We start from the raw sequence: 17,674 nt of genomic DNA on the forward strand, positions 1-17,674 counted from the left end.
TTTCATTACTGTCAATAATTTCAGGTGATTATCACGAATGTTAAGTCGATCTTCATCCCTTGCAGTGAATTTTTATTATTTTTTTTTAAACGTATTTAGATTTCCGTATTTAGAACAAAAGAAAGGATTAGGAATCCGGAACAGACAACATTGGTTTTCGTAGAGCGTTGACCGTTGTGTGGTTGAGCGTTCCGTTTCCGTTACCGATTCCTTTTTCGTTCCCGTTTCCATTTCCGTTTCCGCTTTCTATACTCTTTTACTACCGCCATTTCATCCAATGCCCATATTGTAGGGGATTTATAACATGGCTGGTCATTTAGAACCAGTATCATTAAACCAGAAATCCAAACAAGATTATGTTCGTTTTCGGCTCGTCTGTTATTTTAACCCATTGCCCATAGATGTTATGCCATTTCCGGCCAATCGAAAGTAGATTCATAAAACATATTCAGAGTTATACTGTTCACTCCATTGTCGAATTCTCTAAAAATAAGAGTTTTGTGTGATGAATGGCCATTCTTTACCATTAATCGATTTCACTCTCAACTGGTTGACGTTGAATTTTAGGTTTTGATTTTCACTAACACGCAATGATATTCAATTTCAACGTTTCGAATATCATGACGAAAATGAAGAAGCAAATGAAAAATGAACTTCATGGTAAGTTGATGTTGATGTTCATTCCACTGGTGTTCACTGATAGTGTTGTTTCGTATTTATCGACTCTCGCTTGAGCAGGTAGACTGAAATTCGTCGTATTTGAATGTTGTGAACGTGAATATTTTCGGCACCGTTCATGACTTTCAAATACTGGTATAGCATTTGTTATTTGTGAAATAGCCTTGAATGTTAGCCGCCCTTGGTTCGATCCCCGTTAACATCGTATGAGCCTTTTTTTTTGGGTGCAATCCCAAAAGAGATGAAAAAATAAAGAGATGTCCGCTTCCATTCATACAAACATTCCAAAGCTTTTGAAAAAGATGATTTTTCATACTCATTTGACTAGGCTGACCAAATAGTTCCGGACTGAAAACGGGACACGTTCGCAAAAACAAAACAACAACCTATTTAAAAAAAATATTGAGTGAATGAAACCGAGAATAAAACCAAACAATAAGATATTCATATACAGTCATTCCATGCCAACGGATACACTGCGTTTCACAACTATAGAACCACTCATTTTTCCTGAGTTCCAGAGATATGTAAGAAGTCGGTTGAATCAAAGTATATAGTGTAGGATATAACAACTATCTTCATTTAAAAGAATGGCCATTTAAACTTTATTGTTGTGTTCAGACGCGAAACATTCCAGCATAACTAACGGAATATACAGTTTTTGCTGGAGAAATCCTTATTTTGGTTACCTTGAAAACTAGCAACCGCAATGGACGAAAACTTGGTTTTTTACAACATGCGCTCAAGTGTTACAAGTAGTGATCCCCGATTTTTTAAATTAATCGTTCATCCATTAATCGAATACATTTCAGCAGTTTGTTATTCGATACGATTAATCGCCCAAATAATCGATTAATTGTCACACTGAGAGAAATAATAATTAGACTTATATTTCTCTTTTGTTAGAAAGCCATTTGGGAGCAAAAAAGGATTCATTCCGCCTGAAAATCAATTATTATCTTCAAAACTTCCCTAAACTCGTAAACGAAGCTCAATTCGCGTTGACGGCATTGAGCTTCGTTTAGGAGTTTAGGGTAGCGTCAAAGATAATGATTGATTTTTAGGATAAAACCACAGCAGCCATAGGTTTTTTTGCTCTGGATTTGGATAGATTAATCGACGTGAAATATTCGTTCGCTTCGATTATTGGTTGTGTAAAATTCGTTCGATTAATAATCGATTTCTGTAGAAAGTATTCGATTAATCGATTAATCGAACGATTATCGGGGATCACTAATTGCAGGGTGTTTGGAAATGATAAAAATGTGTTATTAATGTTTCTTGTATAGCATATTTGCCAAAATACTGAGGATTTCTTATAAAACTATAAGTGCTCCGTCTTACCCCGTCTTCCCCTACATTGGACTTTTATTTGTATCGGTGATAAAAAAGTTAAAAAGGATAGATACTTTTTTATATACGTCCCAATTGAATTTTTCAAGAACCATTCAAAAAGTAATTAGTTGTTTGGGAACTGCGGCCATCTTGAAATTGGATTTTTCATTATCTGCTATGTTCTACTAGTCGAGAACTTTCTTTTGATACATTTTTGGGCATTTTTAATAAACAACTTCGTTCTACTAGTTAAGCCTTTCCAATTGATACCCATATTGATGGGATTCTGAGAAAATAGGTAATCCGCCATTTTGTAGTGGCCGCCATCTTAGATTTGCATTTTTCATAAATAACTGCATTCTACTAGTCAAGCCCCTTTCTTTTGATACCCATATTAGCTATTCAATACAAATTATTCAAAATTTCCGAAAATCAAAAATAAAATACTCCAGATAATCGAGTAATACGATTGTAAACACGAATATTGTATTCAAAATTCCTCGACGTTTTCGGTTCGACAACAAAAACGCCTCTAAAATTCGAGAACATAATGGAAGCGGAAGGCAAAAGCAACGAATAAAGAATTATCCCAAATAAACGCTTCGATGTCGTTTGACATCTTGACCCGTTGTTGTGATGCATTTTGGACACGCTTATGGGCATTTTACCTCGCTTAGTTCAGAATGGTGTAATATCAGGCCCCGGCCAAGAGGATATGATCCGCGAGTCAAGATGTGTTGCAAATTTAGCTGTCATTGCCAAACTATCAAACTACTCGGTGAGCTCAAGGCAGATCTATGGAACAAGGTGCGCCCATTCGCAAATCATATTTAAATCGAAATAATCGTCAAATTCGCGAAAATTGAAAGGAGCCAGTTTTGCAATCTTAAAATTTCAATGGAGATTCTTAAGTTATTCGATTACTTGAAACAAAACGCTTACTTAACCATTTGACTATATATTTCATAACACACAACATTTACAAAAACTCGACAGACACAATTTCAGTTCAATATTATTTCGCAATACTGTATTGCATAGAATACGTATTCGATACACAAAAAGTAAATTTGCATGAATTATTTTCATTTTAGAAGTGTGTTAATTTCATCCTGTAAATTCGTGGCTATAGAGTGGTTTTCACATTTTGACCCACCTGGCAGTATGTTAAGCGCTTTGATTTACACCAGCTTGTGAGTTTGGCAGTTCTCTCGAGTGACAGTTAAATACTGTGTATTAGTATATGGATGGCCTAAGGGCGTGTAATATGAATGCGTTTAGAATTCTCGTTATTGTTGTTGGTTTACCTATTCGTAATCGTTCTTGCTCATGTCATTACAAAGAAAACAGACGTGGCTACGTTGTGGATGTGAAGAAACGTTGAAATATGTAGTAAAAATACATGGTTCATCCTGGTTTGCTTAACATGGGCGTCTTGCCCGGACTTTCCCTACATTTTTCGCTGTCGTGTTTATGAGTTTTGTGCACTTCGTACCAAGAGAGAATACGTTGCGTTCGTACCAAGCGCAGCGTTGCGTATGTTTTCTGAAGACTGCCTATGACTACAATTCTATTGTCCAGTGTTGCTATGTGGGGAAACTTCCCTTCCAATGTAATGTGTAAATTCGTGAAACGCAAGGGTCATCTATTTGTGACACATACCATCTCCCGTTCCACCCTCTCCCACGATTGCCACTAGCGATAATTTCATTCATAACGTTTGACCTTTCCACCTCTGCGTCTCGTGATAAGCACTAACTAAGGGTACTAACGCGTCAACATTTCAGGATATGCAAACACACTTCCAGCAAAATTCCCACGACATATGTCGCACCCCCCATATTCCACAGCACAGTGTAGCATAGCTCAGAGTGTGTTTGCTGTGTACGATGAAGCCATAAAATTGCCATCGATTGACTGGCGCGCGCGTCTCCTAGCATTCCACCATCATCCCACCACCCACCGCTGCACACGCACTTCTTCTGATCTCGCAATAACACTCCGAAGACACTGGACCATTTCTTCGGAGTGCGTGGGCGTGAAATACTGCGATGCAATAATAGAAGCAAACAACCACCAAAAGGGTGGGAGGATGGATGATGTTCAACAGAAGAGAAGATAAAAAGACGCAATCAGGCCCAAGTTTATGTGTTGAGTTGGGGCAACTTAATCACAACGACAATCGCCCCTTTTTGGAGGGGTGTAGAAGGGGGGGGGGGGATGGTTAGTTTACCAACACCAACACCAATACCAACCAAACGCTCAATGAACTGGAAGCGAAAGTCTGTGTGCGGGTTCTAATTTCGGAGTAATCCTGACATTCTCGAATATACGGAAGCATGTATGGGTGTGCAAAACGGTGCGAGATTTCTTCAACCACCTCCGCACTAAGTCTAACAGCCCCAAGGAAGTAAGCTTACCGTGAGAGATAGGAATGTTCGACCCCCCTCCCTCAAAAGTGCTCTCGCAAACTGTGGAAGCTCAACGAAAATTTTCATTACGTGGGTGTTGCTTGGCACAAATGAGGGGAAAGATAAAACAATGATTTTATTGGTTATGAATTTGTTTTTCCACCAGTTGTTGACTCGAATGCGCATAAATCGTGGAACAAGAATACATTTAATCAACATTTTATCGCAAAAATAAAAACATAGGCGGTGGCTTTGAGACAATGCAGCCTCTCACTCTTTCAGCGAGATTTTTCTCTCACCTGAAGCTTTTTCCAAAATTGCACGCAAGAGGGAAATTGTATGCAATCGGGACACACACACACACACACACCAAGTGAGAGCGATTCGTTCGCTCTCAAAGTTCAATGTTTTATGTGCGCGCTCACACAAAAGCTTCAACATCTCTCGCACGAAACGGATTCTCCTTCGACAGCCGTGAATGAGATGGCGAAAGACGGAAAATCATCATTTGATGTGGCATTTTTGTATGCCATCATTTTATGCTTTGACGCCCGTGCATGGCTATTAATGAAAAGCATTGCACGATTAAAACGTCTGTGCTTTTTTAGTTTCCTGCAGGAGTGATCTAATTTGTTTTTTTTATAAAAGAGTCTCATAATTTAGGTTTATACCGGGTTTTCTCAATCAGAGCGCTAGAAAAGTTTTTTTTTAATAAAACAAAAACGGTTTTGGATATCAATTTCTTTATTCATGTGAAAGTACATTTGATGCCATCATGCATGGAACTCGATTTCTTTTGCATGGACCCCACGGGCACGCTTGTAGATGTCCAGACGCTGAACCCAATTTTCGACGGTTTTCAAGCATAAATCAGCCGATACTGCTGCAATTTCACGTTCGATGTTCGTACGAAGTTCATCAATCGTCGCTGGCTTGTTGACATAGACCATAGACTTGACGTAGCCCCACAGGAAATAGTCTAACGGCGTCAAATCGCACGACCGAGGCGGCCAATTGACTGGGTAATTTCGTGAGATAACACGCTCACCAAACTTGGTTTTCAATAAATCTATTGTCAAATTCGCTGTGTGGCTTGTGGCGCCGTCCTGTTGAAACCACATATTGTCCAAGTCCATATCATCCAATTCGGGCCAAAAATATTCTGTTATAATTGAGCGGTAGCGATTCTCATTCACAGTAACGTGCCGATCTTAATCATTACGGAAGAAGTACGGCCCAATGACAATGGTGGTTCATGGAATACGTGTGGATTGCTGCCATACCAATAACGCATATTTTGCTAATTGTCGGAGCCATTCCGCCAGAAATGAGCCTTCTCGCTGAAGATGATTTTTCGATGAAAATCCGACATTTTCAAGTTGGTGCTCAGCCCAATTCACGAACAAACGACGCTTCTGGTGGTCAAGAGGCTGCAGCTCTTGCGTCAATTTGATCTTGTAAGGATGTAGGCCAAAGTCTTTTCGCAAAATTCGCTACAACGACGTCACAGAGATGTCCAACGCTTGAGAACGACGTGTGAGAGACTGATTTGGGTCTTCCTCAATTGATGCGCTAGTGTCAAGACACTACGGGCACTTATTTGTCTCACTGGCACGGGAACATTTTGTGCTGTGCCTGTGGATTCAATTTTTTTCACTAGACGCTCAATTGTTGATATGGCAGGACGATTATGACGAGCATAAATTAGGCGTTACACTCTTAAAAGTGAGGCCAGTGACTCCGAATTTCGGCAGTAAATATTAATAATCTCGACTCGTTGTTGGATCGTATATCTTTCCATTTTGAAATGGCAAACCTTACTGAAGAGAAATGACAAGAGAGCGGGAAAAAATATGGCGTCGTTTCTGTCCCTATCGGGCTACTTTTGCAGCGTCCCTATTGAAATACCCATTATAAAGAAGTTGTACACGACGCATGCAATTTAAATTGAATTTTCATTGAACTCGATATAGGGCAGATATAGACAATAGTACTTATTATGGTAATACGAGTGGGTTTTTTTTATTATTTTTTGCACCCAAACTAGCGTTGGCAGAAAACATTTCATCTTCGGCAGAAATAATGCCATTTCGTGTGCTGGAGAGTCAAATGCGTAAATAATGAGCTGTTTTAAAAGCTTAAAAATGGTTTGTATGTATGCGAGCAGACATTTCTTTCTGTTTTCTTTTCTCATTTCATTTGGGATTGTGCCAAAAAAAAGTCCAAAGTTCAATTTGAATAACATTTTTAAATGGAATTTGATAGAATAGGTACTTAAATGTAAATCTTGTTCGTCCTATCTAATATTATAATAAATACGTTACATGTTTAGATGAGTTTGTAAGAGGGGACACCCTAGTGACCCGCCCGGGTGTCACCCGGTCACGCTACGCCACTGCTTCCAATCTTCATCAATTTCAACCAGTTCCAGACTATGGAACTGTAATGTGTAGCATATCAAAAAAATCTTAGAGAATTTCCAATTCGATTGGTATGGAAATCGTCAAATTCCGTTCACCGGTGTCCGGTTTTCTGATTTGTCACACCTAATGAAAGACGTAGTCCTACGTTGTTCTGTGAAGAAATCTATGTCGCTCTCATAATCTTACTATGACTCAGGCCTTCTACACATTGGGCAACCGCAACACTATCTATGTTGGCGATGTCAATCGCATCTAGTGATCCCCGATAATGGTCCCACATTAATAGAAAATTGACCCCGTTCCTGTTGACTGATTGATCTGAAATTTGGAAGACACTTTTAATTCTACTGTCATTATGAAACTGCGTATTCCATGATCTTGAAAAATTCAATTTGGTCGTCGCTAAAAAATGGCTGAATGGATTGACTTGGAGAACACAAAACATAATAAACAACATAAATTCAAAAAGGGTGCTGCCACTAAATGGTCGACTATGTATTTTTTTTGCAATCCTCTCAATATCGATAACAGATGAAATGATTTGACTGATAGAATGCAGTACATCATGAAAATATTCCGAATAAAATTAGGTAAGAAATAAACGTTGGATTTCCATTATCCACAGTTAGTTGTTTCATCATATACCCCACGACTTAATTTTAGTCTCATCATTACGCTAGATTAATGAATTGACGGATGTGATAACTACTAGCTGCTACTTACTGCCTAATTATTTTCTAGCATTAATCCGTTTAACTTAAAAAGCTTTTTAACTCATTTTATTTTCTAGTTTTTAGTAAATTATCTGTATCATTAGTATACTTCTCTACAATATAGCCATTCAACTTTTTTTTATTTTTATTTCTTACCCAGCTTTCTTCGGAATATTTTGATGATGTACAGTATTCTATTAGTCAAATCATTTCATTTGATACCAATATTGAGGAGATTGCAAAAAATACATAATCGACCATTTTGTGGCAGTGACCTTTTCGAATTTATGTTATTCATAATATAGTGTATTCTCCAAGTCAATCCATTCAGCCATTTTTTAGGGGCCAAATTGAATTTTTCAAGATCATGGAATACGCAGTTTTATAACGACAGTAGAACTACAGGTATGTTCCAAATTTCATATCAATCAGTGATCAGGAACGGGTTCAAATTTCAATTAATGTAGGATAACCCTATAAACACTCAAACATGCATAGAAACAGGTCAAGCTGAATGAAACCATTAAAAAGTAATTGTTCATTTGGCAACTGCGACCATCTTGGATTTGGACCAGTCGAGCACTTTCGATTGATACCCATACGGATGGGGATTTGAAAAAAAATATGGCGCCATATTGTGGTGGCGGCCATTTTGGATTTGCATTTTCATAAATAACTGTGTTCTACTAGTCGAGTTTTTTCATTTGATATTCAAATTGATGGGCTTCTGAGAAAATATGTAATTCGCCATTTTGGATTTGCATTTTTCATGAATAACTGTTTTCTACTAGTCAATCCCTTTCATTTGATACCCATAATGATGGGGTGCTGAGAAAATATGTAATCCGCCATTTTGTAGCGGCCGCCATCTTGGATTTGCCTTTTTCATAAATAACTGTGTTCTACTAGCCAAACCCTTTCAATTGATACCCATATTGAAGGGGTGGTAAAAAAATATATCTGACGCCATCATTATATTTGTTCGATAATATAACTTTAAACTTTGAACTTATAAAATAATAATTATAAACCATGAATAACCTATCAAGCATGGTTCAATATTAAGTAATGCATTTTAGTTTCCTTCAATATGATTGTGAAGGCATTTGAATACATTTTTTCGTACCATATGAAAACATCTGAAAAAACCACCTGGCATCCATGATTAAAACTCAACGAACGCAGAAATCGAAATGTCAACAGCAATTGAACGAAAAGGTTGCCGACACAAATCGCGCGCGACTCGACATGCTAGGTTGAATCGAAAAAGTTGGACCGACCTAAATTGACAGTTGCCTAGTGTGTATGCTCCCATTTGAATACACTTAGGGAATAGGGTTCACTTTTTTGCGACATTCGTTAAGTTGGTTTCCAACCTAGGTTGCCTAGTGTGTAGATGGCCTCACTCCTCGGCAACTGTCGATGGTTTCTTTTCTGATTACAAGAACAACAAAACTATACATTGAAATCGACAAAGCAACGATACGATGATCACAATGTTGAATTCGAAACAATTGATCACACAGCATAGGGTAGCTCGAAACGTTTAACAACTGATGCAGTCAATGTTTAGAAAGAGTGTGTATAACTATCATCAAAAAAATGAATAATTTGAGGCTTGAGTGCTATTTCTTCAACAGATTTTTCTATCGACATATATTTTGAATGGTACAGATTGTGATACACTTTTTTGAAAGAAATGGCACAGATGAAGAAGATATAACTATGACAAAAATCACACCGCTTGCAGAATACAGACTACAATGGTTGTCTTTGTTTTTGCTTTTGCTTTTTTTGGAGTATATTTTGCCCCAGATCAACAGATGGAATTGTATGCCATTCCCTTTATTCCCGCGAAGAATGTTGCGGTGTTTCAATGTACAATGCTACTGAATTTGAACATCAGTTGAAACACGTCAATATTATTTATGTTGGGATGGCAGCAGGAAAAACTATCAGAACAATGATTGGCGAAGGTAGATAATTTTTGAAGATATTTTATGCAGTTTTTTCGTGTAGCTGATCTAGCAAATGACAAAAAGATTTGGTTTTAATGGTCCGACTCTCAAGGTTGTTGTTTCTAATGATCTCACTATGCCTCACTCCTCGACATACGTTTTAAGATCGAAAGATTTGATTGAATATCGTGGCGGCAGATCGAAAATTTTATTGAATGACTGTATGTAATCCAAATTTAAAAAGACTATGTATAACCATTATCGAACGCAGGAGTGATGCGAGCCTTGCAAATGTTGATGTACATTAACACCAATTGTAGTATTTGTAGTAAGTGAATGTAATATTTTGTAGAAGTTAAATGAGTATTTTTTCATGCTAATAAAACAGATTCTTCTCTGCATCCAGTATTATCGATGGTACAGATTTTGGAGGAAAAAGTACAGATGAGAAAGATTTTTTTCCCATTCCGGTACAGATGAAAACACTGGTTACGACCATACTTGACCAGAAGAGCCCTTCGAACGCGACTTGGATCTTGCGTGTCTTCCGCGTGCAATAGCACATCCGGGGGAAGTAATCGGTGGCTCCTACTGTTATTCTTCAATAACGCAGCAGGTTCGACGGGAATATAAAGCAAATTCGTATATGCCGATGATCTCAGGTTATACGTCATAGTTTACTCGGTCGAGGATTTGTTCGTCTTTGCAGCTTTACTGAACTCGTTCATGGACTGGTGTCGTGGCAATAAGCTCATAATCTCTCTGTCCCAAAGAGAGCAGTTAAAATATTCCACCACTCGAAGAATCCAATACTTTACGACTATTGCATTAACGTTGCTACTTAAGTGTTCTTCAAAACTCGAAATTAAGCTTCGATCTTCATCACCCGTCAATCTTCTAAGACAGACTGTCAACTGAGCTTTATATCGAAGTTCATCAGAGATTTCAAGGGCCCCACTGTCTGAAGACGTTATACTATTCTTTAGTGAGACCTATACTGGAAAACGCATCGATCGTTTGTTCTCCACATGAGCTAGTGTGGTTTTTCCAAACAGGACGTGCTCAAAATCAAGGCTGGCGCTGCGTAACGAATCATGGAGTGACCCGTTGTATGTTTGAACCTAAATGAACTAAAAACAACGTAAATGTGTTGGGGCTTTTAAAATTTCTAAACTGCCAAATCGTGATCATTCATATTTTTTAAATCTGGAGATTTAATGATCATCTTCATTCGTATCAATCTACTATTTCAGATGCACCCAGGACGAGTTCCGCTGCAACGATGGTTCCTGTCTGTCGGCGCTGTTCGAGTGCGATGGCGGAGCGGACTGCGTAGACGAGTCGGACGAGTTGAACTGCGACCGCACGATGCAGACCTGTCCGGAGGGAGAGTTCAAGTGTAAGGGTTCACTCGGTGGACTGGGAGGACCCGGAGGGCGCTGTGTGCTGATGCGATTCCGTTGCGATGGGGACAACGATTGTGGCGATTGGAGTGACGAGGAGGGATGCCCGAAGAAGCAGGTCATGTGTACCCCGAACGAGTTCAAGTGCGACGATGGAGACTGCATTCCGGTGCAGTGGCGATGCGATGACAAGCAGGACTGCAACAATGGCGAGGATGAGAAGGGCTGCCCGGTGGATAAGCTGGGCGGGAGAACCTGTTCGCCGGATGAGTATACGTGTAAGGACGGAAAGTGTATTCTGGTAAGATAGGCTTCAACGGTGCATTGCTCGGTAGCTAAAATATCTTTCCTTTTCCACAGCGTTCTTGGGTGTGCGATGGAAGTGCGGACTGTAAACGGGGAGAGGACGAACAGGATTGCGACATCAAGTGCGAAATCAACCAATTCGCTTGTCGATCAAGTAGCCGAAACAGTTCTCGTGATTCGTAAGTACTCATGATATTTTGTAACAGTTCAAACAAATAGTATATTATTATCTCTTTGTTAGGCTCTGCATCAACCAGAAACACGTTTGCGATGGGCACAAGGATTGCGTCGAGGGTGAAGACGAAGTCCGTTGTCCGATTGTGCATCCCTGTAATGCTCACGCAGAGTGTGAACAGCTGTGTGTTACCGCGTACAGTGGCCGCGAGGAGTGCATGTGTCGTCCGGGATACCTTTTGCACGGAAATGGCTACAATTGTACCGATATTGACGAATGTACAATCACAAACAATCCTGTGTGCTCTCAGGACTGTGTCAACACGATTGGAAGCTTCCGATGTTCTTGTAAGCCAGGTTATAGTCTGCGACCGGATCAACGAACCTGTAAAGCAACCGGCGGAGCAGTTAAACTACTTATGGCTAACAGAGCCGACATTCGTCAGGTAGCGCTCAGCAACAATCAATTCACTTCGATTGTGAAGGGTTTACCGAATGCTATCGCACTGGATTATCATTACCAGAAAGACCTTCTCTTTTGGACCGATGTATCGATCGATGTGATCAAGCGATCTTTCCTGAATGGAACCGGGATAAGGGATGTTATCAAATGGGGTCTAGAATCCCCAGGTGGTTTGGCGGTTGATTGGATTCATAATTTGTTGTTCTGGACAGACTCGGGAACTCGGCGGGTGGAGGTGTCTACCTTCGATGGGAAGCTACGGGCAGTGATCGCCGCCAATGATCTGGACAAACCACGCGCAATCGCTGTACATCCGGGCAAAGCTACTGTATTTTGGACCGATTGGGGCACCGTCCCAAGAATCGAGAAGGCTTACATGGACGGATCCGAACGGCAAACCATTGTTTCCGAGTCAATATTTTGGCCCAACGGGCTGGCGATTGATTACACCACTAATAGAATTTACTGGGCGGACGCGAAGCATGTGATCGAAAGTGCAAACTTCGATGGGAAAGGACGTAGAAAGATTCTCGGCAATAATCTTCCGCATCCATTTGCGATTACCCTTTTCGAGGACTACATGTATTGGACCGATTGGCACACGAGGACCGTTTCGACGGCGAACAAAATCAATGGTCGAGGATTCCGCGTTGTGCATGAAGGCCTCCACTTCCCGATGGATATCCAAAGCTATCATCCATCGCGCCAACCAGATTACCCGAATCGTTGTCTCCCGGATGTGAAGGGCCGCCATGGTGGCTGTTCCCATCTTTGTTTGCCAAATCGGAACCACAGACGATGTGCTTGTCCCATTGGGTTGGCCCTGGAGAGCGATCAACGGACCTGTTCAAACGTTCCGGATAAACTGCTACTGATTGCGCGCAAGAAGGACATTCGTGTTCGTCAGTTGGACCAGCAGAACCCGACCAAAGGAGTGGATATGGTGGTGCCTCTGGATGGTATAAAATCCAATGTGGCTATTGACTGGTGCAGCCAAACGAATGTGATCTATTGGACCGATGTAGGCAAGAGCATCATAAGCCGGGCGTTCATCAACGGAGGTCAGCAAGAGGCGATCATCAAGTCGAACTTGATCTCTCCCGCGGGGTTGGCATTGGATTGGATTACCAACAAGATCTACTGGACCGATGCGGGAACGAATCGTATTGAAGCCGCCAGTACTGATGGTAAACAGAGGGCTCTTCTGATCTGGGAACGGTTGGATAAACCCCGAGACATAGTGGTTCATCCCGCTGAAGGGTTCATGTTTTGGTCCGATTGGGGTTCGAATCCGCTTATAGAACGGGCTGGAATGGATGGCAGTGGAAGGGTCATGTTGGTATCGGAGAATCTACAGTGGCCGAATGGACTTGCGCTGGATACCGACAATCATCGGTTGTATTTCGTTGACGGCGGTACGAAGGCGCTGGAGTACGTGAATTTCGATGGCACCGGGAGAAATCGTTTGATTACCGAAGGGTTGAAGCATCCGTTTGGATTGGATGTTTACGAGAGGAAGGTATACTGGACGGATTGGGATACGCATAGCATTCAGGTCGCAGACAAATTCACCGGTAATGACAGGCAGACTATTCTGGCGAACAACACTGACTTGATGGACATCCGGGTGTTCCACCGGACTCGCAAAGACGTGCGGAATCCGTGCGATATACAAAACGGCGGCTGTTCGTACATTTGTTTGCTCAGCCCCACCGGATATACCTGCGCCTGCCCGATTGGCATTCAACTAAACGTAAGTTTCACTACAAGACGAACATATAATTATAGTTTTTAACGCCGAATCATTTTAAAAACATTTCTTTATTCCTTTTTACGATATGTATAAACCTGGAGCTAACACTGAACTAACTAACGACTAATGTAAAATTACGCTCATCTTGATGATTACTCCTGCTATTGCGATTGATGAAATGGACAGCCCTCCTAGAACACTGAAAATCCATTTTTGGTGCTTGTGTTGCTTTTTGGTAAATTGGTGAAAATAGTGCTATCGACGATTAGCGGAAATATTTGAATCACTTCTGATGGACAACATTGTAGTTCTTGAATTTCCAAGACATACAGAAAAAAAACCATTTTGCGTTGCAATTTAAGGGCTTACGAAATCCAAAGCTTGTTCTGGATATTGGGTTTTTATACCTTATTCGAGTAGAAGTGACTCGATATGTAGAATTTCCTTCAAAGCATGTAATTTATTATTAAATAAGAAAATGCGTGTTCTCAGGATTGTGTCTTGGATTTCAACCATAATGCTGTTTAATGTGTTCATATACAATAAGAGTTTTACGACTTCATAATCCTTAACACTCCTATACTCGCGCATTGGTCTGTCAGACCGAGAAATCAATAATTCGTTCATTTCTCAGAAAATATCAACACTTCGACTTTGCGATTCTCTCTAGCTTTGTTATTCGTCGTTCGTCATCGTTTAGCGTATCACATGTGTTGGTACAAAGGAGACGTGTGCCACTTTTTTAACACTTTCGGTCTGACACACCGACGCGAGTATAGGAGTAACTTTTTTGGACAAGTGCCTTTTTTCATTTTTTTTTTTTTTATTAATCCGATTATTTTTACAGGCTCAGTTACATAAGTTTAATGGAGCCAAACTCTTAACTATATTTCAACTAGCATATATCAACATGTTGTTTCCTTAATTCTATGGTTAATGAAATAGGAAACCGATTACTCGCGGTCGACTCGAGTTTAGAAGGGTGACACATTTTCATTAGGAAAAGGATGGGATGTAAGGAGATGTGTGTTTACACTCGCACTCACATTCACATTCACATTCACATTCACATTCTCATTCACACTGACACTTCACACTCAATTCTTAAAACTATCCTTACATTTAATATATGTTTACAATTTAACTTATTCTAATGTTAGTAGGAAGGGAACCGATAGCTCGCGAAGGACGAAAAGGAGGGGAAAAGGATGTATGAACAATCACACTCGAAGATCGATAGCTTTAAGGAAAACATATATTTGGGACATGTAATCAAGGTCTAACCGAGCCAACACATCTCTCACCGGCACATTGGACTGCTTTCCTCCAGCCCGAAGGGAGTTTTCTAAATTCGATCTGGCGACAAGATACAACTCGCACGACCAAACAACGTGTTCGATGTCGTGGTAACCATGGCCACAACCGCAGAGATTGCTGTTGGCAAGATTAAAACGAAAAAGCAGCGCGTCTAACGAACAGTGATTGGACATGAGTCGGGAGAAGGTGCAAATAAAGTCCCGACTCAAGTCCAGACTTTTGAACCACGGATTGAGGCTAACCTTAGGGATAATTGAGTGGAGCCACCGGCCCAATTCATCTTCGTTCCATTTGCGTTGCCAGTTAACGATGGTATTTTTACGAACTAAAGAATAAAATTCATTGAAGGCGATTTGACGCTGATAAATTTCGCCTTCAATTGCACCTACCTTTGCTAATGAGTCAGCCCTCTCATTACCCGGAATTGAGCAATGTGAAGGGACCCAGACAAAGGTAATGACATAACAGCGTCTGGATAAAGCACTCAAAATTTCTCGTATTCTCTCAAGGAAGTACGGCGAGTGCTTTTCCGGCCTCACTGAACGGATAGCTTCGACAGAGCTCAGACTATCCGTCACAATGTAATAGTGTTCAACAGGTCGTGAGGCGACGCTGTCCAGCGCCCAATGAATTGCTGCCAATTCAGCAATATACACTGAGCAAGGATTCTGAAGACTGTGTGAGGTGCTAAAAAAATTGTTGAACACTCCAAATCCTGTGGACTCATTCATAGAGGACCCATCAGTAAAGTACATATTATCACAATTGACACGCCCATACTTTGCTTCGAAAATCGTAGGAACGATCCCCGATCGATGATAATCTGGAATTCCATGGATATCCTGCTTCATGGACAGATCAAAATGCACAGAGGAATTGATGTAGTCAGGAAAACAAACACGGTTGGGAATATACGAAGAAGGATCAACCTGCATGGAGACGAATTCATGATATGAGCTCATGAATCCAGAATGAAAATTTAGCTCGATCAGCTGCTCAAAATTTCCGATCACCAATGGGTTCATAACCTTACACCGGATGAGGAACCGAAGAGATAATAAATTGAAGCGATCTTTTAGTGGGAGTACGCCTGCCAAAACCTCGAGGCTCATGGTATGCGTTGAGGGCATACATCCCAACGCAATACGGAGACAAAGATACTGAATTCGCTCGAGTTTAATGAGGTGTGTTTTGGCAGCTGATTGAAAACAGAAACTGCCATACTCCATCACTGAGAGAATAGTTGTTCGATACAACATTATAAGATCTTCGGGGTGGGCTCCCCACCAGGTGCCGGTAATTGTACGGAGAAAGTTTATTCTTTGTTGACATTTTTTACTCAGATACCTAATATGGACCCCCCCAAGTACATTTGGAGTCGAACCAGACCCCAAGATATTTGAATGACATAGCATGAGTGATCGGTTTACCCAAAAGTTGAAGCTTTGGTTTTGCTGGTCTATGCTTCCTAGAAAAAACCACCATCTCTGTTTTCTCCGTGGAGAATTCGATCCCTAGCCCAATGGCCCAGGTTGAAAAATTGTTCAAAGTATCTTGTAAGGGTCCTTGCAGGTCGGATTCGTTTGATCCTACGACAGACACCACTCCATCATCTGCAAGTTGTCTTAGGCTGCAATTTTGTGTAAGGCAATTGTCGATGTCGTTTACATAGATGTTGTACAAAAGGGGGCTTAAACATGAGCCCTGGGGGAGTCCCATGTAGGAGACCCGACTTACTGTCGAATCCCCGTGAGAAAAATTCAAATGTTTCTCACAAAGCAAGTTATATAACATATTATTCAATAGAGGCGGCAGACCCCGAGAGTATAATTTGTCTGACAGGACCTCTATTGAAACTGAATCAAAGGCCCCCTTTATGTCCAAGAATACTGAAGCCATTTGTTTTTTTTCGGCGTAAGCCATTTGAATTTCTGAAGAAAGCAACGCAAGACAATCATTTGTCCCCTTGCCCCTGCGGAACCCATATTGTGTATCTGAGAGTAGGCCATTCGTTTCAACCCATCGATCAAGGCGAAACAAGATCATTTTCTCCAACAATTTCCGTATACAAGACAGCATTGCTATTAGGCGGTACGAATTGAAGTCGGACGCGGGTTTTCCGGGTTTTTGAATAGCTATAACTCGTACTTGTCTCCAATCATCTGGAACAATATTATGTTCCAGAAATCGATTGAATAAATTCAACAAGCGATGTTTCGCCACATCAGGGAGGTTTTTCAACAAGTTGAACTTAATTCGATCCGATCCCGGAGCAGAATTGTTACATGAAAGGAGAGCAAGAGAGAATTCTACCATCGAAAACTCATAATCAAGATCGCACCTATCTTGTGGTATATTTCGAACAATTTTTTGCACGGGAGCGGAATCGGGACAAACCTTTCGTGCAAAATTAAAAATCCATCGATGTGAATATTCTTCGCTTTCATTCGTTGAAGAGCGATTTCTCATGTTTCGAGCCACTTTCCATAATTTTTTCATTGACGTTTCTCGTGACAAACCTCCCACGAAATTTCGCCAATAAGCACGTTTTTTCCCTTTGATCAAATTTTTGAACTGATTCTCAAGGGCTAAATACGTTTGAAAATTTTCAGGAGTTCCACGTTTCCGAAAAGCTTTAAATGCATTCGATTTTTCTATATAAAGCTTGGAACATTGGCTATCCCACCATAGATTGGGAGGCCTTCGGGAAATGGTGGAACCTGGGATGGGTTTCGTTTGA

At 40.7% G+C, this 17,674-nt stretch overlaps 1 protein-coding gene across 3 annotated transcripts in view; it reads left to right on the forward strand.

Moving 5' to 3' along the window:
- LOC129763501 (low-density lipoprotein receptor-related protein 4) overlaps window positions 1-17,674 on the forward strand; it is a 99,632-nt gene that overhangs the window by 42,341 nt on the left and 39,617 nt on the right. For all 3 annotated transcript variants that reach the window (XM_055762626.1, XM_055762625.1, XM_055762627.1), the window contains exons 4-6: window positions 10,772-11,222; window positions 11,282-11,406; window positions 11,469-13,617. In XM_055762626.1, the coding sequence (XP_055618601.1) occupies window positions 10,772-11,222; window positions 11,282-11,406; window positions 11,469-13,617 (2,725 nt within the window). The remainder of the gene's footprint in view (window positions 1-10,771; window positions 11,223-11,281; window positions 11,407-11,468; window positions 13,618-17,674) is intronic.

The sequence above is a fragment of the Toxorhynchites rutilus genome, chromosome 1, assembly GCF_029784135.1.
Source record: "Toxorhynchites rutilus septentrionalis strain SRP chromosome 1, ASM2978413v1, whole genome shotgun sequence".
NCBI lineage: Eukaryota > Metazoa > Arthropoda > Insecta > Diptera > Culicidae > Toxorhynchites > Toxorhynchites rutilus.